The sequence below is a fragment of the Panthera tigris genome, chromosome C2 (genome assembly GCF_018350195.1).
Source record: "Panthera tigris isolate Pti1 chromosome C2, P.tigris_Pti1_mat1.1, whole genome shotgun sequence".
Taxonomy (NCBI): Eukaryota; Metazoa; Chordata; class Mammalia; order Carnivora; family Felidae; genus Panthera; species Panthera tigris.
Window position 1 is genome coordinate 66,982,329 of NC_056668.1, and position 22,774 is coordinate 67,005,102.

Here is a 22,774-nt window from a genome sequence, read left to right on the forward strand (position 1 = left end):
GTGGTAAGTAAAGCGTGCTATTTGGACAAGCTTTGGGGAAACAGAGGATGAATGAAGAAAAAGTGATAAAGGCAATCTGACTGAGAATAAGAGAATTTAGAAAGTTAAGGGAAGGAAAAGTAAGGGGACTCAGGCATTCTGGTGCATAAAGATACTATAAAGTGCTGCTGGTCACTGACAAAGACACCTTTGGTAGAAGAACTTCTAGAGGGACATCTTGCTGGAGCTGGGAAATCCATTAAGGAGGGAAATACATTTGGGACAGTACCAAGATAGAGTCTTCCTGCTGAATTTAGTTCATAAGCTTGAAAAAAATAATATTTAGTATTTCATAATTATAAAAATAATATCATCTAATTGCTGGTTAGTTGGAATGTAGAAAAAAATAAGAAAATAAAATTCACTTATAATTAGCTGTGAAGATGTGGTTAAAGAATACGGGGTAAGGAAAAGAGAATGAGCTCAAGTACAGTAATAGCACAGAATTATTTTTGTAAGAATTATGAATAGTGGTTAGAGTGTAGAGTACCTAATGGGAAATAATGAAACATAAAGTAGGAAATGGTAGATTGAGGTGAGCTCCACAGGGGCCATGTCTTTTTTTATCTAGCAAAGTGTCTAGTGTAAGAATGAGTGAATGAGATGCTTTATGGTTGTTAACAGCATATATTATTTTTGAGTCAGACAAATCTCAGGTCAAAAATACAGTTTCTGGCATTTTATAACTATGTAATCTGTACAAATTGCTTAATTTCTTTTATCTTCAATTTCTGCAATAAAATGGAGAGAGTAGTACATATTTTTCCGGTTAAATGTGTTAATATATATAAAATGCTTAACACTTTGCATATAATAGTAAACCTTCAATAGATGGATAGTGATAATAATAGCCATGAGGATAATAATGAATTTGGGAAGAGCTTTCATGCCAGGAGTTTGGGCTTTTTAGGTAGGTCCTAGAAATAAGGTTTTAATTTGGCATCAGATAAGAGAAGGAAGAGACCAGGGATTGAAAAACTAGTTGGTAGCCATTTTAATAATCCAGGGTAGAGGTTCCAAGGTACTAAACAAGAGTCCTAGCAGTAGTAATACAAAAAAGGGGCAGATAGGAAATATGTTGAAGAGAGTCTCAATTAAAGTGGGTAACATATCAGATGTAGAGATGGAAGAAAAAGAGAGAATTCAGAAATGACTTTGATTTCTGTGGCACAAGAAAGTCTCAACAGATTACTTCTCTTAACTATTGACCATTTTATTCTTCTCTGGGATCCCATAATTTGTGTAATTCCAAAGTCAGGAAGTTTAACTCAGTCCCCTCCCTTTATAAGCTTTGCCAGTCACTCCTAACACGTCAGCAGCCTGTCCTTAGTACTGACATACTGAATGTGCTGAATGAGAAGCTAAGAACCTTGTTCGTGTATCAACTGCAGTTGTGTTTGCAATGGGAAGCAAAATATACAGAAAACCACCTCCTGAAGGAAACATAGTGAGTCAAGTTGTCAAGTGTATCTGGGTGAGTGAATTGTTTACCTGCCTTTTTCAATCAATGGGAGAGAGATGCTATGCTGAGCATATAGGCCTTCAAACATGGGTATACATTTTTCCCAATGACTCTGTTCTACTTCTGTACCTTTTGGCAAACTGAGATTAATCAGTCTTCCTCTGTGTCTCTACTTAACCATTAAGTAAAAAATATAATGTAACCATTTTTGTAAATTGACAAAAAACTTCTGAAATGTGTATATGTAATATATGTTGCCAATAGGATGCAGGAATAGTTTAAAATTATATCTGAAATATTCTGTATTCAATGTCTGATGAAATCAAAGGGTTGGAGTAAGTCAATTAAAGTATGTGTATCTGAGGGAAGGGATAATGAATTAGAAAAGGCATGGGAGGCTTTCTTTTTGTCACACTTCTGATATCTATGCTCTGGTATCTATGCTCTGATATTTATGCTCTGCCCTAGTTTGCTATTTCCAACCGTTTCAACAACCGCTCTGGGGACATTCCTAAGCGACAGCACTGGCTGGACTGGGCAGCTGAGAAATACCCAGTAAGTTGGAAGTGCAGAAATATCTTATGCCTCCATGGAGATTTTCAATGTCCAAACTGATTCCCTCTTACTGCATTTGACTTCTTCTCTTACTGTTCTGGGACATTTCTACTCTAAACAAGAAAACCAACTCTAGAAATTCAGCCTGTTCCTTCTTTCCCTTTCTTGCAGAAGCAGCTCATTATGGATGTGAAGGCACTGACCAGGGTACTATTCCTATATATCCCACTTCCCATGTTCTGGGCTCTTTTGGATCAGCAGGTAAGAATGGTTCTTTTGAAAACAACTCCTTATTCCAGCCCCTTTCCTCTCACAGGAAAGGAATTTCTCATAATAGCATCTGTCACCCCTAGGGCTCACGATGGACCTTGCAAGCCACAAGGATGAATGGGAATCTGGTGAGAAAAGATTTTCCAGAGAAGTCTATTATTTTCTTTATAATCCATATTAGGGAAAAATTAATTTCTTTGTGTTTTTGCCTGAAAACTGACTTAAGATCATAAGAGAGGTGCCTTTAACATGAAGGTACTGAGTAGGCAAAATTTAAAAAGCTAGTCTAGAAATAAAAACACAGAATCTTCTCTTTAGAAATCAGGAATATAAAGATGGAAAGGTTTAAATGTATACAAAGAAGTAGTGAGAAGAGAGTGAATGAAATGATAGAGACTTGGGATAGAGAATGTTTTCTCCCATCTAAGCCTTCCTGGGGCATAGTAGCATCGGATTTGATTGGTGCCACTACACATTTAGCCCATCCCAGGTTCGTGTAGAGGACCTAGAAATGTGGTACTTTGTACATGGACAAGGAATGGGAAAGTTGTAAACATTGTTTTGTTTTTCCAATCTCCATTCTTTAGCAAACTCAGAGTCTCATCTAGGCTCTCAGTTGTTCTACTTAGATTATTATATTGTTTTTCTACCATCTCAGTTGTGAAGAGGGCAGGGTGGAATGATACCAAGATTTTATTAACCAGTCTATTTGGAGCCTGCAAACTATAATTTTACCTTTTCCCTTTCTCTGGTTGTCCAGAATTTACTATGGTTGTTCTCTCGTTGACCCCTGGAGAACAACTTTGGAAACACTGTGTGTTAGTGGAAGTCATTATCCTAACCATAACATTGTGTTCTGCACATTATCACCTACAACTGCAGTCACTGAAATTAACAAAAACACACTGACTCTACTCTCTCTCAAGAAAACCATAGTACACCGAAAAAGAAAATTCTCCTTTAGGCCTACCTGCCTTCAGCAAGCATTGCCTGAAGCCATTCCCAGTCTGTTTCCCCAAATACCCTTAGAAGCTCAACCATGGCCCTGAACTAAAGACCTGGTGAATTTTATCTTATGTATCTCTCCTACTAATTAGCAATATTTTTGATCTAAGCTATTCTTGTCTTTAGCCACCATCCAAGTGTAATTTATTATAATTTTTCAGGGTGTTTTTGTGCTTCAGCCTGACCAGATGCAGGTAGGAGTTTTCTCTATACTCATGGGGATTTATGGCTTTCCTTATCTATACTTCTACCTGTAATATCAGGATTACCAAATATAACTGGATGTTTGTTTCCTTGTATGCTGAGGAGGATTAAGGATAGGGGTGAAAATATTCTCCTTTTGCCCCACACTTCTCTTTCACATCCTGCCCACTTCCAAGTAGAGTGAATTTTGATCTCACAAGAGAAGTATAAGCTCGGGTTTTTTTTTTCCATGTCAAGACAGTATTTTGGAAATATTGTCCAAGAAAGTGTAAGGCTTTGTTGTGTGAGTAAAACACAATTTGGTGACTCCCAGTTCTTTTTTTAGCCCTTGTTTAATAATCCCCAATTCTTCCTTCTCTCCTTCTCTCCTTCACATTTTCCCTTGGGCTGTGGAACAGGAAAAGATAAGTGAAATTGGGAGGGAAAAATTCCCAACTGATTGGACAGAAAAACAGGTTCAGAGTGAAATTTGTTCTGTGGGATATTGAGAAGCTGAGGTGCTATGCAGGGCAAATAGAGTCCTGGGTATAAAGGACTGAGAGAGGTGGAATCATTCCATACTTAGTACAGTGAAACTATGTTTGAACGTTAGAGTACACACAAGCAAATGAGAGCACATACTTACACTTGAGGTAGAAGAATATGTGTAATTAATCCTTTTTACCATGATGTTACAGGTACTAAATCCCCTTCTGGTTCTTATCTTCATTCCATTGTTTGACCTTGTCATTTATCGACTGGTTTCCAAATGTGGAATTAACTTCTCGTAAGTGCTCTCTATGCCTTTGTTATTTAAACTGACTTAATATTTGCTCAGCTTGATAAAAGTTTAATGTCAGTACTTTTCTACTTAGTCATGATTTGTTTTGGTTTATAATTTTTCTGCTTCTATGTATCTAAGTTAAACTAAATGCCTATTGATACTGGAGGATGGGAATTAGAGCTAACTAATTCTTATTATAGACAGTCCAAGCCATTATTGCCGACTGAACTGTGTGATGTTGAAGAGGTAGATCTAAGCTTCATGGAAAGTCAAAAGTATGTGAGAATAGAATCCTAAATCAACTTGTTGCTTTATTCTTGAATGTTGCCTCTTCAAAGTATAAAGCCTATCATGACTACTAATCCCTTTAAATCTTCTACTGTCTATATGAAACAAAGTGGGTACCTAGTAAGAGTGGGAATAGAGTTGTCCCTAATTACTGCTTTCGCCCCATTCTAAATAGGAGCACCGGGTGTTGTATGGAAATGTTGAATATTGTAGACATGAAACTAATATTACACTGTGTGTTAACTAACTGGAATATAAATAAAAACTTAAAAAGAAAAGAAGTGTTATTCTTTGTAAATTTGACCAGAGGGTTTTCCAGCCTCCTCTAATTCCTGATTTAATAGCAATTTCTTTTTGATGACCACATTATCATATTCAAATGTATTCAAATGGTCTTTTTTCATTTACTCATTGATTGAGCAGATATTATTGAGTTCAGCACCAATGCCATGCAAATATAACAGCATAGATCCAGCCCTGAAGGAGTTCACTGTTTAATAAAGGAGGTAGAACACATGCAAGATAATTATTACACAATGTGATATATATTAAGTGCAGTAAGAAGGGAAACAAAGTGCCAGGGAAATAAGACTTATGAAGAAGAAGAAAATGAGGTAAAAATGTATAGTGCCTGGCATATAGCAAATGTTCAATATATCTGGCTGCACTACTATTATTTTTGGTTATGATGACATAATGTATAGAAAGACCATCATAAACAAAAGTTGATGTGGGAAAATGTGGTGCATTAACAGATAACTCTTCAGTGTGAGGAGTAGCTGGGACCAAATCAGGAAAGGTCTTTAATGGTAGGCTTAGAGGGTTTAGATTTAAAGTTTAGATATATTGTCTCTCCCTTTCCTCTGCAGATCACTTAGGAAAATGGCTGTTGGTATGATCCTAGCAAGCCTGGCGTTTGCAGTTGCAGCAGCTGTAGAGTTAAAAATTAATGTGAGTTCAATAAATCTAAAGCTCCATGAGGGCAAGACCATATCTATGGTATTCACTCTTCTGATTTGTTCAATCCTGGTTGCCTGGGACCTAGCACAGTCAGTACCTGATCTAGACAGTACCTGATCTAAAGAGGGTGCATCATACCTATCCGTGGTAAACGAGTAGATACAAGGGTAGAACAGCAATGTAAAATGACACCCACCTCCCACCTGAGTGTTTCAGAGTATATTGTCAAGGAATTCCCAAACACTAATATCCAAGGTATCTAGTCATCCCTTTGGGAACACAGGCTTTTGAATATTTGGCAGATGGAATAGCCATTATTGGGGAATGATGTATGAGGCCACAACTGAGTCAAAAAGCATGGAGTTTGTTATGTAGCATCAGTGCTTGCTACACTGAGCTGGTGCTTCCCCCTCCAAACTGCCTTCAGAGTTTTCTAAGCCAAATACTCTTCAGAGGGAGAAAACTGTCCTCTTGACTAGATGGACTAGGCTGTCAGAGATAGGACAGAGCTATGTGTTCTCATTGTATTTGAAGGGTTATTTGTTGGTAATTCTGACATGCATTCTATGTCCTAAGAGAATGACCCCACCGCAGCCCGGTCCTCAAGAGATTTTCCTGCAAGTCTTGAATCTGGCAGATGATGAGGTGAAGGTGACAGTACTGGGAGATGAAAACAATACTCTGCTGGAAGAGTCCCTCAGATCCTTTCAGGTGAGATATGGACTTGAATTAATTAGAAACACATTCAGGGACACCTCGGTGGCTCAGTTGGTTAAGCATCCTGAACTTCGGTTCAGGTTATGATCTTCTGGTTGGTGAGTTCGATCCCCATGTCGTGCTCTGTGCTGACAGCTCAGAGCCTGGAGCCTGCTTTGGATTCTGTGTCTCCCTGTCTCTCTGCCCCTCCCCGGCTCACCTCTGTCTGTCTCTCTCTCAAAAATAAATAAACACTAAACAAATTTTTTAAAAAAGAAACACATTCAGATTATGCATCAAGGTGACAGCATAATATAGTGGTTAGAAGCACACACTTGTGGAGTCAAACTGGCCCCAGTCCAATTCCTGGTTCTGCCATTCCATAGCTATAAGACCCTGAACAAGATACTTTATCTCTAAATCTCAGTTTCATCATCTGTAAAATGGCAATAATTTTTATGCCATAAGCTGTTGTAAGGATAAATATTATATGTAAAGCACTTAGTGTCAGGGACATTGTAAGCTCTCAGTGGGTTGTCATTTGTATTGTTATTTCAAACTGCTTCCTAATATCACATCCTCTGGAAGGATTTGGCTTGTATATTTTCACTAATATTACTGTAAATATTCTGAAATATTTATTTTAAGATATTGTTTTTAATAATAAAAATAATATACATCTATTGTTGAAAACTGAAGAGTATGTAGAAGGACATAAAAATCACCTGTAATTCCACTACCCAGAGATGATCAGTTAAGCATTTTTGTATAAATGAATAAATACGTTTTTAAAAAGTACTCAAACTCTACATGCTGTGTTGAACTTTGATTTTTTTCTTAACATTAACCATATCATAATCATCCTTCTTTGTCGAGAGCATGATTTTAATGGACACATGATATTCCATTTTATGGATATATCATAGTTTACTGAGGTATATCCTTATAGGTATTTAAGATTTTTTTATTATACATAATCCTATAATGAACATCCTTACTATAAATCTTTATGCATGCCTCCAATTACTCTAACATAGCATATTCCTAAAAACAGAATTACTAGGTTAAAGGGCAAAGTTGAAAGTATCTGATGAGCTCACCTGCCCTGGGATGCTATGAGACTGTGATGTCTACAATGCATCAGAAGTTGAGCATGACAATTTCTTCATTCCACAGAAGATGCCACACTATGCCCAACTCCACCTAAAGACAAAAAGCCAGGATTTCCACTTCTACCTAAAATATCATAATCTGTCCGTCTACACTAAACATTCTGTGGAGGAGAAGAACTGGTACAGTCTGATCCTTCGAGAAGATGGAAAAAATATTTCCAGCATGATGGTAAGTTGAGGAATGATCTAGGTTCCAAACTGTTATCTTTTTTTGACTGGATCATTTATATCTTACCAAAGATATGCCTGATGATCAGATTTCTGACTATCAGTTCCTTGTTGTCACCAGTAACTGATTTTTACTTTCCTCTATTACAGGTGAAGGATGAAGAAAACAAAACAGCCAATGGGATGACAACTGTGAGGTTTGGATGTCAAGGAGACCCCAGGCCACTCTGTTTTGAATCTTGGTCTCTCTTCTGATCTGTGGGGCTTCAGATAAAGTAGCCTCACATTCTATTTGTCTTGTACAGAGATTCTCTCTCCTATAATATCAAGGGCATGGGTATCAGAGGCATTTTCCAGGACAATGAGAGACAGGTTTGCTTTCGCATGTGGTATTAAAAGATGACCCTGTATCTGTATATGTCCCTGGTGCTCTAATGTGTACATCCCTTTTTGTTGAATTTTATCCACTTATCTTGCTCTCAGGAAAATAACTGAGTACTTCCCTCTCTGTGATCACCAGAGAAAAATTTAGAAGTGAGCAAATAATCCTTTCTTCATGGTTGGTGGTTGAATATCCCTTATTGTTACTGTGTTTTTAAAGCATAGTTTTTTGTAAACCTGTAGAAGCCCTATGGTGTAGTAAAGGTAACACCTTTGGTTTTGAATCCAGATAAGGCAAAAATCATGTCAGGTATCCAGGGAAAGTTACAGAGATAGAGAACCCAAGAGGTCACTGGTCTCTGTAGCAGGAATCAGGCATGAAATAGAGAGATGCACATGCTCATGGCTGTCAAGATTAGATGGTTGCTATTGTGTGCCAAAAACTGTTCTAGGCACTGGGAATATAGCGGTAAACAGGTGTCCCTGTTTGGGAGGGTTTGTCTGATGTGTGACAATGTCTCTACCCTTAGGTTTATTAATACATTACACAAAGAAGTCAACATCTCCCTGACTACAGATATCTTCCTCAGTGTTGGTGAAGACTATGGTGTGTCTGCTTACATAACTGTACAAAGTGGAGAGTAAGAGCATTACCCTTGTGGACCTTTTACTTCTATCAACAATTGTTTTTTATTTTTATTTTTATTTTTCGTTTTTGCAATTTCATTTTATTCCACTGGCCCAATGTCATTGTACAAATAAAATTCAGTTGCGTTCCAAATAGCACAACAGAGTCTTCTGGAATGGCACCCTACATATAACAATTGTTTTTTAAATGTTTTCTTTGCATATAGGTGTGGGGATTGATTTTGAGTATACTCAGGTTTCCTGTTTTATACTGTTTCACTAATTCTTAAGACTTGGATGAGAAAAACACATAAGGCTTGGATGAGAAGACTGAGGGCCTGAAGTCCACAAAAGAAGATGATTTGTAACTTCTTTATTCAGGCATAAGGTTAAAAAAAAACTACCTGACAGACAATGAAGAGCTCAGATCAGGGTCAGAAAAACCTGGCATTAAAATCAATCACTCCTAGAGATTCCTTTTCAAAGAGAAATGGTAGCTTTGCTGCTTGACTCACCATGAATAGAGAGATGAGGTCACTCTTTCCCTGGAGATGGGAATGCATTTTCTAGAATAAATGTGGTGTTTATTCTAACTAAAATTGTCCTGTTCCAGATATGCTGCAGTACATTGTAGAACAGAAGATAAGGACTTTTTACTGAATATGGGTCTACTAGACTTTGGTGCAACTTATCTGTTTGTTATTACTAATGTAAGTAACTCATGACCACCCTACTCTCTCCTTCTATATATCTGTATCTATATTTATATCTATATATTTATTATCTGTATCTGTATTTATCCTGGGATCCAAAGAAAACTGTATGTTGGTGCAGGGTCACATACTTATTTCTAGTGTAAAGTGATAGGTTCTTTTGGGACTTTAGAAAGTCTATTAAGGTCTCTATAAGGGACATTAAAAGAGATAACATAGGCAGTAGGCATATAATAGAAATATAGAATGATATAATAGGTGGACTTTTGTGTCTGGATTCTTTCATTTGGCATATTTTCCAAGGTTCATTCATGTTGTAGGATGTATCGGTGCTTCATTTCTTGTTACTATTAATTAATATTCCATTATATAGATGTAACACATTTTATTTGTCAATTCATCAGTTAATGGACAGTTGGGTTGTTTCTACCTTTTCACTATTATAAATAATGTTGTTATGAACATTCATGTACAAGTTTTTGCATGGACATTTTCATTTCTCTTGGGTATATATGTATGAGTGGAATTTCTGGGTCACATGGTAACTCTAAGTTTTAACCATCTGAGGCACCACTAGGAACTTTTCCAAAATGAATTCCATTTTACATTCCCACCAATAGTGTATGAAGGTTGAAATTCCTCCTCATCTTCACCAACACTTTTTTTCTGTCTTTTTTATACCCATCCTAGTAGATGTGAATAATATCTCATTGTGCTTGTGAGGGGGCGGGCGGGGGACACAGAATCCGAAGCAGGCTTCAGGCTACAAGCTATCAGCACAGAGCCCGACGTGGGGCTCAAACTCACAAACTGTGAGATCATGACCTGAGCTGAATGCTCAACTGACTGAGCCACCCAGGCGCCCCTTTCTCCTCTAGCTTCTAGTGGTTTTCTGGCAACATTTGGTATTCCTTGATATGTAGAAGAATCACCCCAATCTCTGCCTTCAAGAGAAGGCTTGTCTGTGTCCAACATTCTTTTTTACGAGAATACCAGCCACAGTGGATTAGAACCCACCCTAATGACCCCATTTTCACATGACTAATTATATCTGCAACAAACCTATATCCAAGTAAGGTCACATTCTCAGGACTCAGTTAGGGTTAGGACTTCAACATATGAGTTTTAAGGGGATGCAATTCAACCCATAACACTTGTATTCCTGTTATTATTCTACTTTTTGTTTGTTCTGTTTTTTGTATGCTACTCAGGATAGAAGTATTACATATTGTTTTTGAATGCCAGGATCTAATAAGCATTTAAAGTAAACATCATAAATTGGAGCTTGGGGGCCCAGTTTTTTCCATAGTCCTATTTTGTTTGGCCTGCACAGGACTGACAAAAGTAATAATAATCATTATTAGTTGACAATACTTAAAATTCGGTGGATTTCATGTAAGAAGCAGGATTCTTAACATTTTTCTCTCTTTTTAAAAAATTTTAGTTAGTTAACATATAATGCAATATTGGTTTCAGGAGTAGAATCCAGTGACCCATCATTTACGTAAAACATTCAGTGTTCATCACAATAAGTGCCCTCCTTAGTACCCACCACCCATCCAGCCCATCTCCCACCCACCTCCCTCCATCAACCCATAGTTTATTCTCTATCATTAAGAGTATCTTGTGGTTTGTTTCCCTCTCTTCTCTTTTCCCCTTCCTTTCATATGTTCATTTGTCGTGTTTCTTAAATTCCACATGAGTTAAATCATATGGTATTTGTCTTTCTCTGATTAACTTATTTCGCTTAGCATAATACATTCTGGCTCCATCCATATGATTGCAAATGGCAAAATTTCATTCTTTTTGATGGCTAATATTCCACTATATATATATAGTATACACACACACACACACACACACACACACACACACCCCAAATCTTTATCTGTTCATCAGTTTATGGACAGTTGGGCTCTCTCCATAGTTTGGCTATTGTTGATAATGCTGCTATTAACATTGGGGTGCATGTACCCCTTTGAATCTGTATTTTGTATCCTTTGGGTAAATACCTAATAGTGCAATTGCTAGACTGTAGGGTAGTTCTATTTTTACTTTCATAAAGAACCTCCATACTATTCTCAGGAGTGTCTGCACCAGTTTGCATTCCCACCAACAGTGCATGAGGGTTCCCCTTTCTCTGCATCCTCACCAATACCTGTTATATCTTGCATTGTTAATTTTAGCCATTTTGACAGGTGCGAGGTGGTATTTCATTGTGTTTATTTTTTTGTTTTCCTGATGATGAGTGATGTTAAACATCTTTTCATGTGTCTGTTAGCCATCTGGATGTCTTTTTTGGAAAAGTGTCTATGCATGTATTCTGCCCATTTTTTAACTGAGTTATTTGGTTTTGGGGTGTTGAGTTTGATATGTTATTTATAGATTTTTGGTACTAACATTTATTAGTTATGCCATTTTCAAATATCTTCTCCCATTCTGTAGGATGCCTTTTAGTTGTGTTGATCGTTTCCTTCACTGTGCAGAAGATTTTTATCGTGAAGTCCCAATAGTTCCTGTTGGCTTTTGTTTCCCTTGCCTTCAGCGACATGTCTAGTAAGAAGTTTCTTCAGCTGAGGTCAAAGAAGTTTGCTACCTGTTTTATCCTGTAGGATTTTGATGGTTTCCTGTCACACATTTGGGTCTTTCATCCATTTTGAATTTACTTTTGTGTATGGTGTAAGAAAGTGGCCTAGTTTCATTCTTCTACATGTTGCCATCCAGTTTTCCTAACACCATTTGTTGAAAATACTTTTTCCCATTGGATATTATTTCCTGCTTTGTCAAAGATTAGTTGGCAGTATAGTTGTGGATCCATTTCTGGGTTCTCTGTTCTGTTCCATTAATCTATGTGTCTGTTTTTGTGCCAGTACCATATTGTCTTGATGCCTACAGCTTTGTAATACAGCTTGAAATCCAGAATCATGATGCTTCCAGTTTTGTTTTTCTTTTACAGGATTGCTTTGGCTATCTGGAGTTTTTTGTGGTTCCATACAAATTTTAAGATTTGATCTAGCTCTGTGAAAAATGCTGGTGGTATTTTGATAGGGATTGCATTAAATGTGTAGATTGCTGTATGGAAACCAATTTGACAATAAATTATATTTAATATAAAAAATGTGTAGATTGCTTTGAGTAGTATGGACATTTTAATAATGTTTGTTCTTCCAATCCATGAGTATGGAATGCTTTTCCATTTCTTTGTGTTCTCTTCAATTTCTTTCATAAGTGTTCTATAATTTTCAGAGTATACATCTTTTACCTCTTTAGTTAGGTTTATTCCTAGATATCTCATTGTGTTAATGCAATTGCAAATGAGATCGATTCCTTGATTTCTTTTTCTGCTGCTTTATTATTGGTATATAGAAATGCAACAGATTTCTGCACATTGATTTTATATCCTGCAACTTTGCTGAATTCATGAATTAATTCTAGCAATTTTTTAGTGGAGTCTTTCAGGTTTTCTACATAGAATATCATGTCATCTGCAAATAGTGAAAGTTGCACTTTTTCCTTGCCAATTTTGATGCCTTTTATTTCTTTTTGTTGTCTGATTGCTGAGACTAAGACTTCTACAACTATATTAAATAGTAATGGGGAGAGTGGACATCCTTGTCTCATACCCGACTGTAGGAGAAAAGCTCTCTGTTTTTCCCAATTGAGAATGTTACTAGCTGTTGGTCTTTCATATGTGGCCTTTATGATGTTGAGGTATGTTCCATATATCCCACCTTCTTGAGGGTATTTATCAGGAAAGGATGCAGTGTTTTGTTAAATGCTTTTTCTGCATCTATTGACAGGATCATATGGTTCTTAGACTTTCTTTTATTAATGTAGGGTATCACATTGGTTGATTTGTGGATATTGAACCAGCCCTGCAGCCCAGGAACATATCCCACTTATGGTGAATAATTCTTTTAATGTACTGTTGAATTCAATTTGCTAGTATCTTGTTGAGAATTTTTGCATCCAGGTTCATCAGGTATATTGGCCTGTAATTCTCCTTTATAGTGGAGTCTTTGTCTGGTTTTGGAATCATGGTAATGCTAGCTTTGCAGAATGAGTTTAGAAGTTTTTCTGCCATTTCTATATTTTGAAACAGTCTGAGAAGAATGGGTATTAACTCTTCTTTAAATATCTGGTAGAATTCCCCTGGGAAGCCAGAAATTGTTGATTACTGATTTAATTTCTTTGCTGGTTACACATCTGTTGAAATTTTCTATTTCTTCCTGTTTCAGTTTTGGTACTGTGTGAGTTTCTAGGAATTTATCCATTTCCTCCAGATTGTCCTGTTTGTCGGCATATAATTTTTCATGGTATTCTTTTATAATTGTTTGTATTTCTGAGGTGTTGGTTATGATCTGTCCTCTTTCATTCTTGATTTTATCTATTTGGGTCCTTTCTCTTTTCTTTTTGCTAAGTCTGGCTAGAGGGTTATCAATTTTGTTAATTATTTCAAAGAAACAGCTCTTAGTTTCATCGATCTTTTTACTGGATTTTGTTCTATACCATTTATTTCTGCTCTAATCTTTATTGTTTCCCTTCTTCTGCTGGCTTTAGGCTTTATTTGCTGTTCCTTTTCTAGCTTCTTTAACTGTAAAGTTAGATTGTCCATTTGGGACCTTTCTTGCTTCTTGAGATAGACCTGAATTGCAATATACTTCCCTCTTAAGACTGCCTTTGCTGCATCCAAAAGGTTTTGGACTGTGATGTTTTCGTTTTCATTTTCTTTTTTCTTGTGGTTGACTTCAAGTTTCATAGCGTTGTGATCTGAAAATATGCATGGTATGATCTTGATCTTTTTGTACTTGTTGAGGGATGATTTGTGATTCAGTATGTGATCCATTCTGAAGAATGTTCCTTGTGCACTAGAAAAGAATGTGTATTCTGCTGTTTTAAGATGAAATGTTCTGAATATATGTTAAGTCCATCTGGTCCAGTGTGTCATTCAAAGCCATTGTCTCCTTGTTCATTTTCAGCTTAGGTGATCTCTCCATTGTTGTAAGTGGGGTGTTAAAGTCCCCTACTATTATTGTATTATTATCAATGAGTTTATTTATGTTATTAATTGATTTATGTATCAATTATGATATAATGCCCTTCTTCATTTCTTATTTCAGTCTTTGTTTTAAAATCTAGTTTGTCTGGGGCGCCTGAGTGGCTCAGTCGGTTAACCATCGACCTTGGCTCACATCATGATCTCACAGTTCGTGAGTTCGAGCCCCTTGTCAGGTTCTGGGCTGACAGCTCAGAACCTGGAGACTGCTTCAGATTCCGTGTCTCCCTCTATCTGCCCTTCCGTTGCTTGCACTCTGTTTCTCGCATTGTCTCAAAAGTAAATAAACATTAAAAAAACTTAAAATCTAGTTTGTCTAGATATAAGAATGGCTACTCTGGCTTTCTTTTGATGTCCATTCACATGATAGATGGTTCTCCATAGCCTCACTTTTAAACTGTAGATATCTTTAGGTCTAAAATGAGTCTCTTGTAGGCAGAAAATTGATAGATCTTTTTTTTTTTTTTATCCATTCTGCTACTCTATGTCTTTTGATTGGAGCACTTAATCCATTTACATTCAGAGTGATTATTGAAATTCATGAATTTAGTGCCATTGTGTTACCTGTAGAGTTGGTGTATCTGGTGATGCTCTCAGGTCCTTTCTAGTCTTTCTTGCTTTTGGTCTGTTTTTTTTTCCTCCACTCAGAGTCCCACTTCAAATTTCTTATCAGGCTGGTTTACTGGTCACAAACTCCTTTAGTTTTTGTTCGGGAAATTCTTTATCTCTCCAACAGCCTTGCTGGATAGAGTGTTCTTGGCTGCTTATTTTTTACATCCAGTATGTTGAATATATTTTGCCACACCTTTCTGACCTGCCAAGTTTCTGTGGACAGATATTCTGCAAACCTGGTCTGTCTTCCCTGGTAGGTTAAGGACATCCCCCGCCCCCCCTCCGGCTGCTTTCAGGATTTTTTCCTTGTCTGTGTATACTGTGAATTTGACTATGATATGTCTTGGCCATAGCCAGATTTTGTTGGATTTAATGGGAGTTTTCTGTGCTTCTTGGATTTTGATGTTTGTGTCTTTCCCCAGATTAGGGAAGTTTTCAGCTATAATTTGCTCACATAATCCTTCTGCCCCCTTTTCTCTCTCTTCATCTTCTGGGACTCCTGTGATATAAATGTTATTATGTTTTAACAAATTGCTGAGTTCCCTAAGTCTGCCTTTGTGATCTCTAACCTTTGTTTCCCTCTTCTTTTTCAGCTTCATTATTTTCCATAATTTTATCTTCTATGTCACTAATTTGTTCTTCTGCCTCATCCATCCTCGCTTTTGTGGCCTCCATTTGGGTTTACATCTTTGTTATAGCATTTTTAATTTCAGCCCGACTAGATTTTAGTTCTTTTATCTCTGCATAAATGATTCTGTGGTGTCGTCTATGCTTTTTTTCAAGCCCTGCTAGTATCCTTATAATCATTGTTTTATTTATTTTAAAAGATTTTTTAAATGTTTATTTATTTTTGAGAGGGGGGAGGGGCAGAGAGGGAGACAGAATCTGAAGTAGGCTCCCCACTGTCAGCACAAAGCCCAGTGTGGGGCTCAAACCCTCCAACCATGAGACCATGACCTGAGCCGAAGTCCAAGGCTCAACTGACTGAGCCACCCAGGCATCCCATAATCATTGTTTCAAATTCTAGTTCAGAGATCTTACTTACATCTGCATTGACCAAATACCTGGTCATCTTTTCTTCCTGTTCTTTCTTTTGAGGTGACTTCCTCTATCTTGTCATTTTGGAGGAAGAAAAAACAACAATAATAGAATGAAATAAAAATGAAAAATAAAGGGAGCCAGATCCTAGGTGTGTTTTTGTCTGTTTGTTAAGAGAGGCTTGATAGAAAAAAAAAGAAAAAAGAGGAGAGAAAAAAATTTAATTTAAAATTTAAAAAATAAAAAGAATAATAAAATAAAATTAAAAAATTGTGCTTTTTCTGTATACAAGAAACAAAAGAAAAGAAAAACAACAACATCAACAACAAAACAAAAACAGAAGGAACAGCAAATGAACAAACAAACAAAAATGAAGCTAGATCCAGTTTCCCCTATAACTGAAACTTTGCAGCAGTCTGTGATCAGTAGACTAAGCTCAGGGAAGGGATCTGTGCTGGTCTTCTGCAGGAGGGGCCTCCAGGGCACAGTGGAGGTGGGGGGGAGGGGTGGTTGATGGTAGGAGGGAGGCTTGGTGTAACAGCTCCATTCTCCACTTGGTGGCATTGTGTAGCTCACTGGAGTTGATTAGTGTTTGTGGGCTAATGGTGGAAATGCCTTCACCCCACTCCCTAGTCTCCAGAGTGTGAAGTTTGTACCTTCACAGATGTGCAGTTACCCCTTTTGTCTCCCAGGCATCGGTCAGCTCCCTGCCTTCCCCCTGTCTCCCAGGTATCAACCTACTAGGGAGTGCCTCCCTCCAGATTTTTATCTCAGGAATGGCTGTGTTTCAAAACCCCACACTTCAAAGACCTCCACAGTTCCAGAGAAAAGGGTCTTGCTGCACTGTGGCCCACTTGTCCCAGGAAATGGTTGTACCATTATGCAGCAGTAGCAGCTCAGAGTTTGTGGTAAATTGCAACACATATCCCGCTCCAGGGTTTGCTACCCTCAGGCAGTGTCTGTTTTTATATGGGTGAATGTGGCAGTTTGATGGTGCCCACTGGGTCTCTTGCCCATGGGGAGACTGTATCACCTCTACTAAATGCACTCCAAGCTGGGGAACCCATTCTCCTGTGCAACCCAGGGAATCCTCAGACCATGCTGCCCATTCCCAGGGTTCTGACCTGCTTTCTCACCAGAGAACCACCAGGGAGGGGCTAACCTCTGAAACTTCAGACTCTGTGCTCCACTGTTTATAAAAACCTGGTGGTAGTGAAACCTTCTCCTTTTCTTTTCCCCGTGCTAAGTTTTTTTGCGCAGTCCCCTGTACATGTTTTTACTCTTTCTCTGTTTTCAGAGGGAAGAGTGCTTTTTTGCACAAACCCAATGTGCTGCTCTCTCTCCCTCTCTTTCTCCTCTCTGTGAAAATGCTTTCCTCCCCCTCTGCAGCACCACGGCTCATCTCTCCCCCATTTCACCTCACTGCACCATATACCTGCCACATTCTCTCCCTCAAATTATGTAGATTGTTCTGTTAATCCTCAGCTTGATTTCCTAGCTGTTCAAAATGGTTTGATATTGATCTAGCTGTGTTCAAGGGACAAGACCAGGGTTCCCTTATTACTCTGCCATCTTAACTCCTCCTCTCCTCTCTTAAGTTTCTTAAAAACAATAACAGAAGATTTAATTACAAGTATTACCATGTCAATTAGTTGGTGCTGTAATGGCTATGCCCTTTAGATGAGGCCTGTGCTATCCACTTTACCACAGCCCCCATCATTCCCATTTAGCCTGCTTCGTTTTCTTAATTGTTTGCCTGTGGGTATTTGAGTATGAGACCTTGATTTAGAAGCTTAAGTCACGGTCTTCTATTAGCCTAAGAAAACCCGAACATATGTCTATGTATTGTTCATAATATCAATTGAAGCAAAATTTACCTATTTTGAACCTAATGACCCTTTGACTCAGAAAATGAAGGACATTTGGATGTCAGACACTTTTGATTTCAAGGACTTTTGATCTTGATGTTTTAATTGCTATTTTAATCACATTATACTTTAGATATTATACCTACTACCTAATAATGGTTTCACTTCAAGAAATAAATGTAATTTTAGAGTTTTTATTCCATTTATAACAAATATTAGTAGACATAGCCTATATAAAATAAAACCAACCATAACTAAAAACCTACAGACAAAGAAATGAAGATTATAGAATCACATATATTTGGTAACATTAATAACAACAACAATAAAAGACCCTAAAAAAATATTTTTGACCAAAATTCTACAGAAAAATTATCTCTTTTTCACATAATTTGAATGTGTGAGATTTGAGTTAAAAAATAACGGCCAGTAAATAGAATTAAAAATAGCAGGCACTATTTGATATAGATTTTTCAACATTTTGATCCAACATTTTGATCAACAAAATGTTTAATGTAAGGTATACCAAGAAAATAATTAATTTTGATAAAATTAATTTTAGTAAAATAAAAATTTTAATGGAAAATGTCCAAAACCAGTTTAATTATGCTTACATAGAAAACTGGACAAGGAAGTAAACTTTCTCAAGAACATGCTGAAAATTCATTGTGTTTGTATAATTTAGACACCATTTTATATTTAAAATATTGGTCAGGGGCACCTGGGTGGCTCAGTTGGTTAAGCATCTAACTTTGGCTCAGGTCATGATCTTGCTGTTCATGAGTTGGAGCCCTGTGTAGGGCTCTGTGCTGACAGATCAGAGCCTGGAGTCTGTTTCAGGTTCTGTGTCTCCCTCTCTCTGCCCCTGCCCCCTCTGCCCCTCTCAAAAATAAATAAACATTTAAAAAAAATTTTAAAAATAAAATAAAATGTTAGCCAGGATCAAAATACCTATAGTTCAAAATGATGGAAATCCAAACTACAGTATCAAAATATTCTGCCATTTTAAGGACTTTGTCAATAATGGTATCTGATTGACTGAAGCCTGGTAAGTGAGTGCAGTGTTACCAAAAAGAATTTCAAAAACTGAAGTTGTATAGAATTTGTTCAGTTTCTTGAAGGATGAAAATACAAAAAGGGGATGGATATAAGATCACATAATGCTGTAGGTTAGAAATATTCACTTGTGACTGCTGATAAGCCTATTTCTTCTTTCTCTCACTAAGAACACCAGTCAGGATCCTCAGGCCTGGAAGATGAAAGACACTCCAGCCAACAAACTGTCCATTGCATGGCAGCTACCACAATATGCCCTGGTTACAGCTGGGGAGGTCATGTTTTCTGTCACAGGACTTGAGTTTTCTTATTCTCAGGTAAGTTTTTCCAAGTGAAAAGTGGAGGTATATATATATTTCTCAGAGAAGGATGAGGTTTAATCCTAGCACTGCCTTAAATAGGTATGTGATCCTGGTCAAGACCTCTCTATTTTTTGGCCTTAGATTCCTTACATATGACCCTGAACAGAGAGTCATCTTGACTCCCAGGATCATGGCAGGGCAGCATAGTAGGTGATGCTCTTTGGGATCTAGGAAAGGGTACTTTAGGAATGAGGACTGTGGGAGCGCCTGGTGGCTCAGTAGGTTGAGTGTCCAACTTCTGCTCAGGTCATGATCTTGCAGTTCATGAGTTGGAGCCCTGTGTTAGGCTCTGTGCTGACAGCTCAGAGCCTGGAGCCTGTTTCAGATTCTGTGCCTCCCTCTCTCTCTCTCTGCACCTCCCCACTCGGGATCTGTCTCTCTCTCTCTTTCAAAAATAAAAATAGATCACAAAAAAAATTTTTTTAAAGAATAAGGACTGTGAAGTCAAACTGGCCATGTTCAAATTCTGACTGTACAACCTATTGCAAAAACTTGAGCAAGTTAATGATCTCTGATGCTATTTTTCTTTATGTATAAAATAAGAATACTGGTAGAATTTATCTCTTAGGGTATAATGAAGATTATATGGTATAATGAATTAAAATATTCAATTAAGAGCTCCATCTTATTTTTACTGTTAACATTATTTCCATGCCCTGAATCAAACACCACAGCTGAACTTGGGGGGTGGGGCAGGAGTTCAAATTTGGAAACTTTTGTGGGAGAAGTTTTCTGGATGCATGGGTCATATGGATGCTGTAGGGCATTTGTTTACTCACAAACCTGTGTCCTCTTTAGGCTCCCTCTAGCATGAAATCTGTACTCCAGGCAGCCTGGTTGTTGACAGTTGCAGTTGGGAATATCATCGTGCTTGTTGTGGCACAGTTCAGTGGCCTGGTACAGGTATGGATCTGATGGAAGTAGGAACTTGTCTACACATGATTTCCCCTCCAAGTTCCTTTTCTCCCTGTTCCCCTATCCCTTTGCCCCTCACATTTCCTACTCAGCGCTGTGGCATGAGATGGGCTAGATATAAACAGACATGGCCAGGAAAATAGACATATAAGAGTGGCAATAATGGCCATCATAGGCCCATCGGAGGAGACGCCAGTGAACCCATTCTTCTTTTAGCAAACCTCTGCCTACACTGGTGATCCTGAATCAATCTGCTCATCCTACAAAGATCCATTTAATTTCAAGTTTCTCCACATTCGTCTCTATATTTATTTCTTCCTGCAGTGGGCAGAATTCATTTTGTTTTCTTGTCTCCTGCTGGTGGTCTGCCTGATCTTCTCCATCATGGGCTACTACTATGTTCCTATAAAGCCAGAGGATTTACAGAAGCCAGCAGATAAGCAGATTCTCCATACCCAAGGAAACGTGATCAACCTGGAGACCAAGAAGACAAAGCTTTAATGGCTCCTTGGCCTCTGCCCAGACCCCAATCTCTGGCTTTGGTCTTGGCCATCATCCATCTTAAAGCATTTTTTTCTCCTACTTGGTCAGGGAATAGAAGTAGCATCGTATCTGAGATGATCTCCTTCATTTTTGATAGAAGCAGTTCTAGGACTGGATTTTCCAGTACATTAAAGTACAAGTCCCCTGAGACTCTATGTCTCCCCATCAATTACTAAACTCGTAAACATTGTGTAGTATTGCTGAAGCAGGCTAGGTGTTTCTAAATGTCCATTAAAAACACAAATGTATATTGAAATTAATTTCTGGGGTTATGCAAAGTTATGTAGGAATCCCTTTACTTGCCATTTAGAACTAATGACTCCTTTCTTTGAGGTGCTGATTCCGGGGAAATATTGCAGAATAACAGAAATGGTATTTCAAGTTTCTTCGTAAGCAACATACTTATACTATTACTAGGACCTCATGAATTAGTGTGTCTGGTGCAATCTGGTTCAGGGGCTGGCCTGTCAGCTACCCAGGTTTGATAAGACCTTTTTAGTAAATTTTTCAGTACAGGTGGTAGGAGACAAATGACATTTTATTAATACACAGAAGAAATATATCTTTCTGATAATTATAGTATTTTATCTACTAACCAAAATACCTTTTCTTCATACTGGTAGATCTTTGGAGACCAAATTAAATATGCTAAGCATGGTTCTGGAAATCAAGAACAAGTATAACTTGTAAAAATCTTGGGGTGCCTGGGTGGCTCAGTTGGTTGAGTCTGACTCTTGATTAGGGTTCAGGTCAGGATCTCATGGTTCATGAGAAGGAGTCCTGCATCAGGCTCTGCACTGAAGGCATGGAGCCTGTTTGGGATTCTGTCTCTCCCTCTCTCTCTCAAACATAAATGAATAAACTTCTTACAAAAATAAATCCTGTTGAGCCTTTCTTCTACAATGCACATTCTTCTTGGGACTACAAAATTTCAGCTGGATTATGCCTTCCTGTGGACAGTTGTATAGACACTTATTATAATTTTCCAACCATACCTTTTCAATGTCACTGGGCCAGCTTTTTATTATAATTACATCATTTCTAGTTTATTGCAACAGATATTTAATAACAATAATATTTTTATGAATTCAACTTCCTTTTTTACTATCACCCTCTTCAGCCTCAAAGTAGTGGTCTGTTTTGATAGTTTTTCCTATTTGTCTTTTCCTATAATTTTAATTTTTTTCCAATTTTTTATTTAAATTCTAGTTATTTAACATACAGTGTAATATTAGTTTCAGATGTAGAATTTAGTGATTCATCACTACATATACCACTGGGTGCTCATCACAAGTGCACTCCTTAATACCCATTGTCTATTTAATCCATTCTCCCACTCACCTCCCCTCTGGTAACCATCAGTTTGTTCTCTATAGTTAAGAGTCTGGATTGCCTCTCTTTCCCCACCCCCATGTTCATTTGTTTTGTTTCTTAAATTCCATATATGAGTGAAATCATATGGTATTTGTCTCTCTCTGACTTATTTCGCTTAGCATAATAATCTCTAGCTCCATCCAAATCATTGCAAATGGCAAGATTTCATTCTTTTTTAGGACTGAGTAATATTCCATTGTATATATGTACCACATCTTCTTGATCCATTCATTAGTTACATAATTTTTAAATGCCGTCTCTCCATTTAGGCCTTGGAATTTCTTGTTTATTAAAAAAGTTACAATAACACTCTAGGTTTAAGCTTATAAAATGGTGATGCTCAGTGGAGGGGCTTGGTCCCATATAAAGATCCTATCAAAATCTGTAAGGGGATGACAAAAGTGGTAGAACACAGGGTGGTTTTTTTTTTTCCTGTGTTAAAATGTCAAAAACATTACCTTGTACACAATGAATGAACCAGTGAACAGGCATGGGGATGTCATTATACTACTGTGCATTTCTAGGGAAAAAAGTTCAGAACCACAATACTACAGAGCCTCACTTCTGCTGGTTTTGCTCCATTATTCTCATCTAGAACTGTGTTGAGTCTCACACAGTAAATGTAACAAATAAGAAAAGTTACTCCA

General features: G+C 37.5%; 1 protein-coding gene across 1 annotated transcript in view; it reads left to right on the plus strand.

The window, feature by feature from the left end:
* SLC15A2 (solute carrier family 15 member 2) overlaps nt 1-21,498 on the plus strand; it is a 35,008-nt gene extending 13,510 nt beyond the window's left edge. The window contains exons 8-22 of the mRNA XM_007098322.3: nt 1,431-1,513; nt 1,970-2,056; nt 2,228-2,317; nt 2,410-2,454; nt 3,493-3,525; nt 4,213-4,301; nt 5,456-5,537; nt 6,123-6,257; nt 7,419-7,583; nt 7,733-7,779; nt 8,494-8,604; nt 9,204-9,300; nt 19,104-19,250; nt 20,094-20,198; nt 20,535-21,498. Coding sequence (XP_007098384.2) covers nt 1,431-1,513; nt 1,970-2,056; nt 2,228-2,317; nt 2,410-2,454; nt 3,493-3,525; nt 4,213-4,301; nt 5,456-5,537; nt 6,123-6,257; nt 7,419-7,583; nt 7,733-7,779; nt 8,494-8,604; nt 9,204-9,300; nt 19,104-19,250; nt 20,094-20,198; nt 20,535-20,711 — 1,493 coding nt within the window. The 3' untranslated portion in view covers nt 20,712-21,498. The remainder of the gene's footprint in view (nt 1-1,430; nt 1,514-1,969; nt 2,057-2,227; nt 2,318-2,409; nt 2,455-3,492; nt 3,526-4,212; nt 4,302-5,455; nt 5,538-6,122; nt 6,258-7,418; nt 7,584-7,732; nt 7,780-8,493; nt 8,605-9,203; nt 9,301-19,103; nt 19,251-20,093; nt 20,199-20,534) is intronic.
* The last annotated feature ends 1,276 nt before the right edge of the window (nt 21,499-22,774 follow it).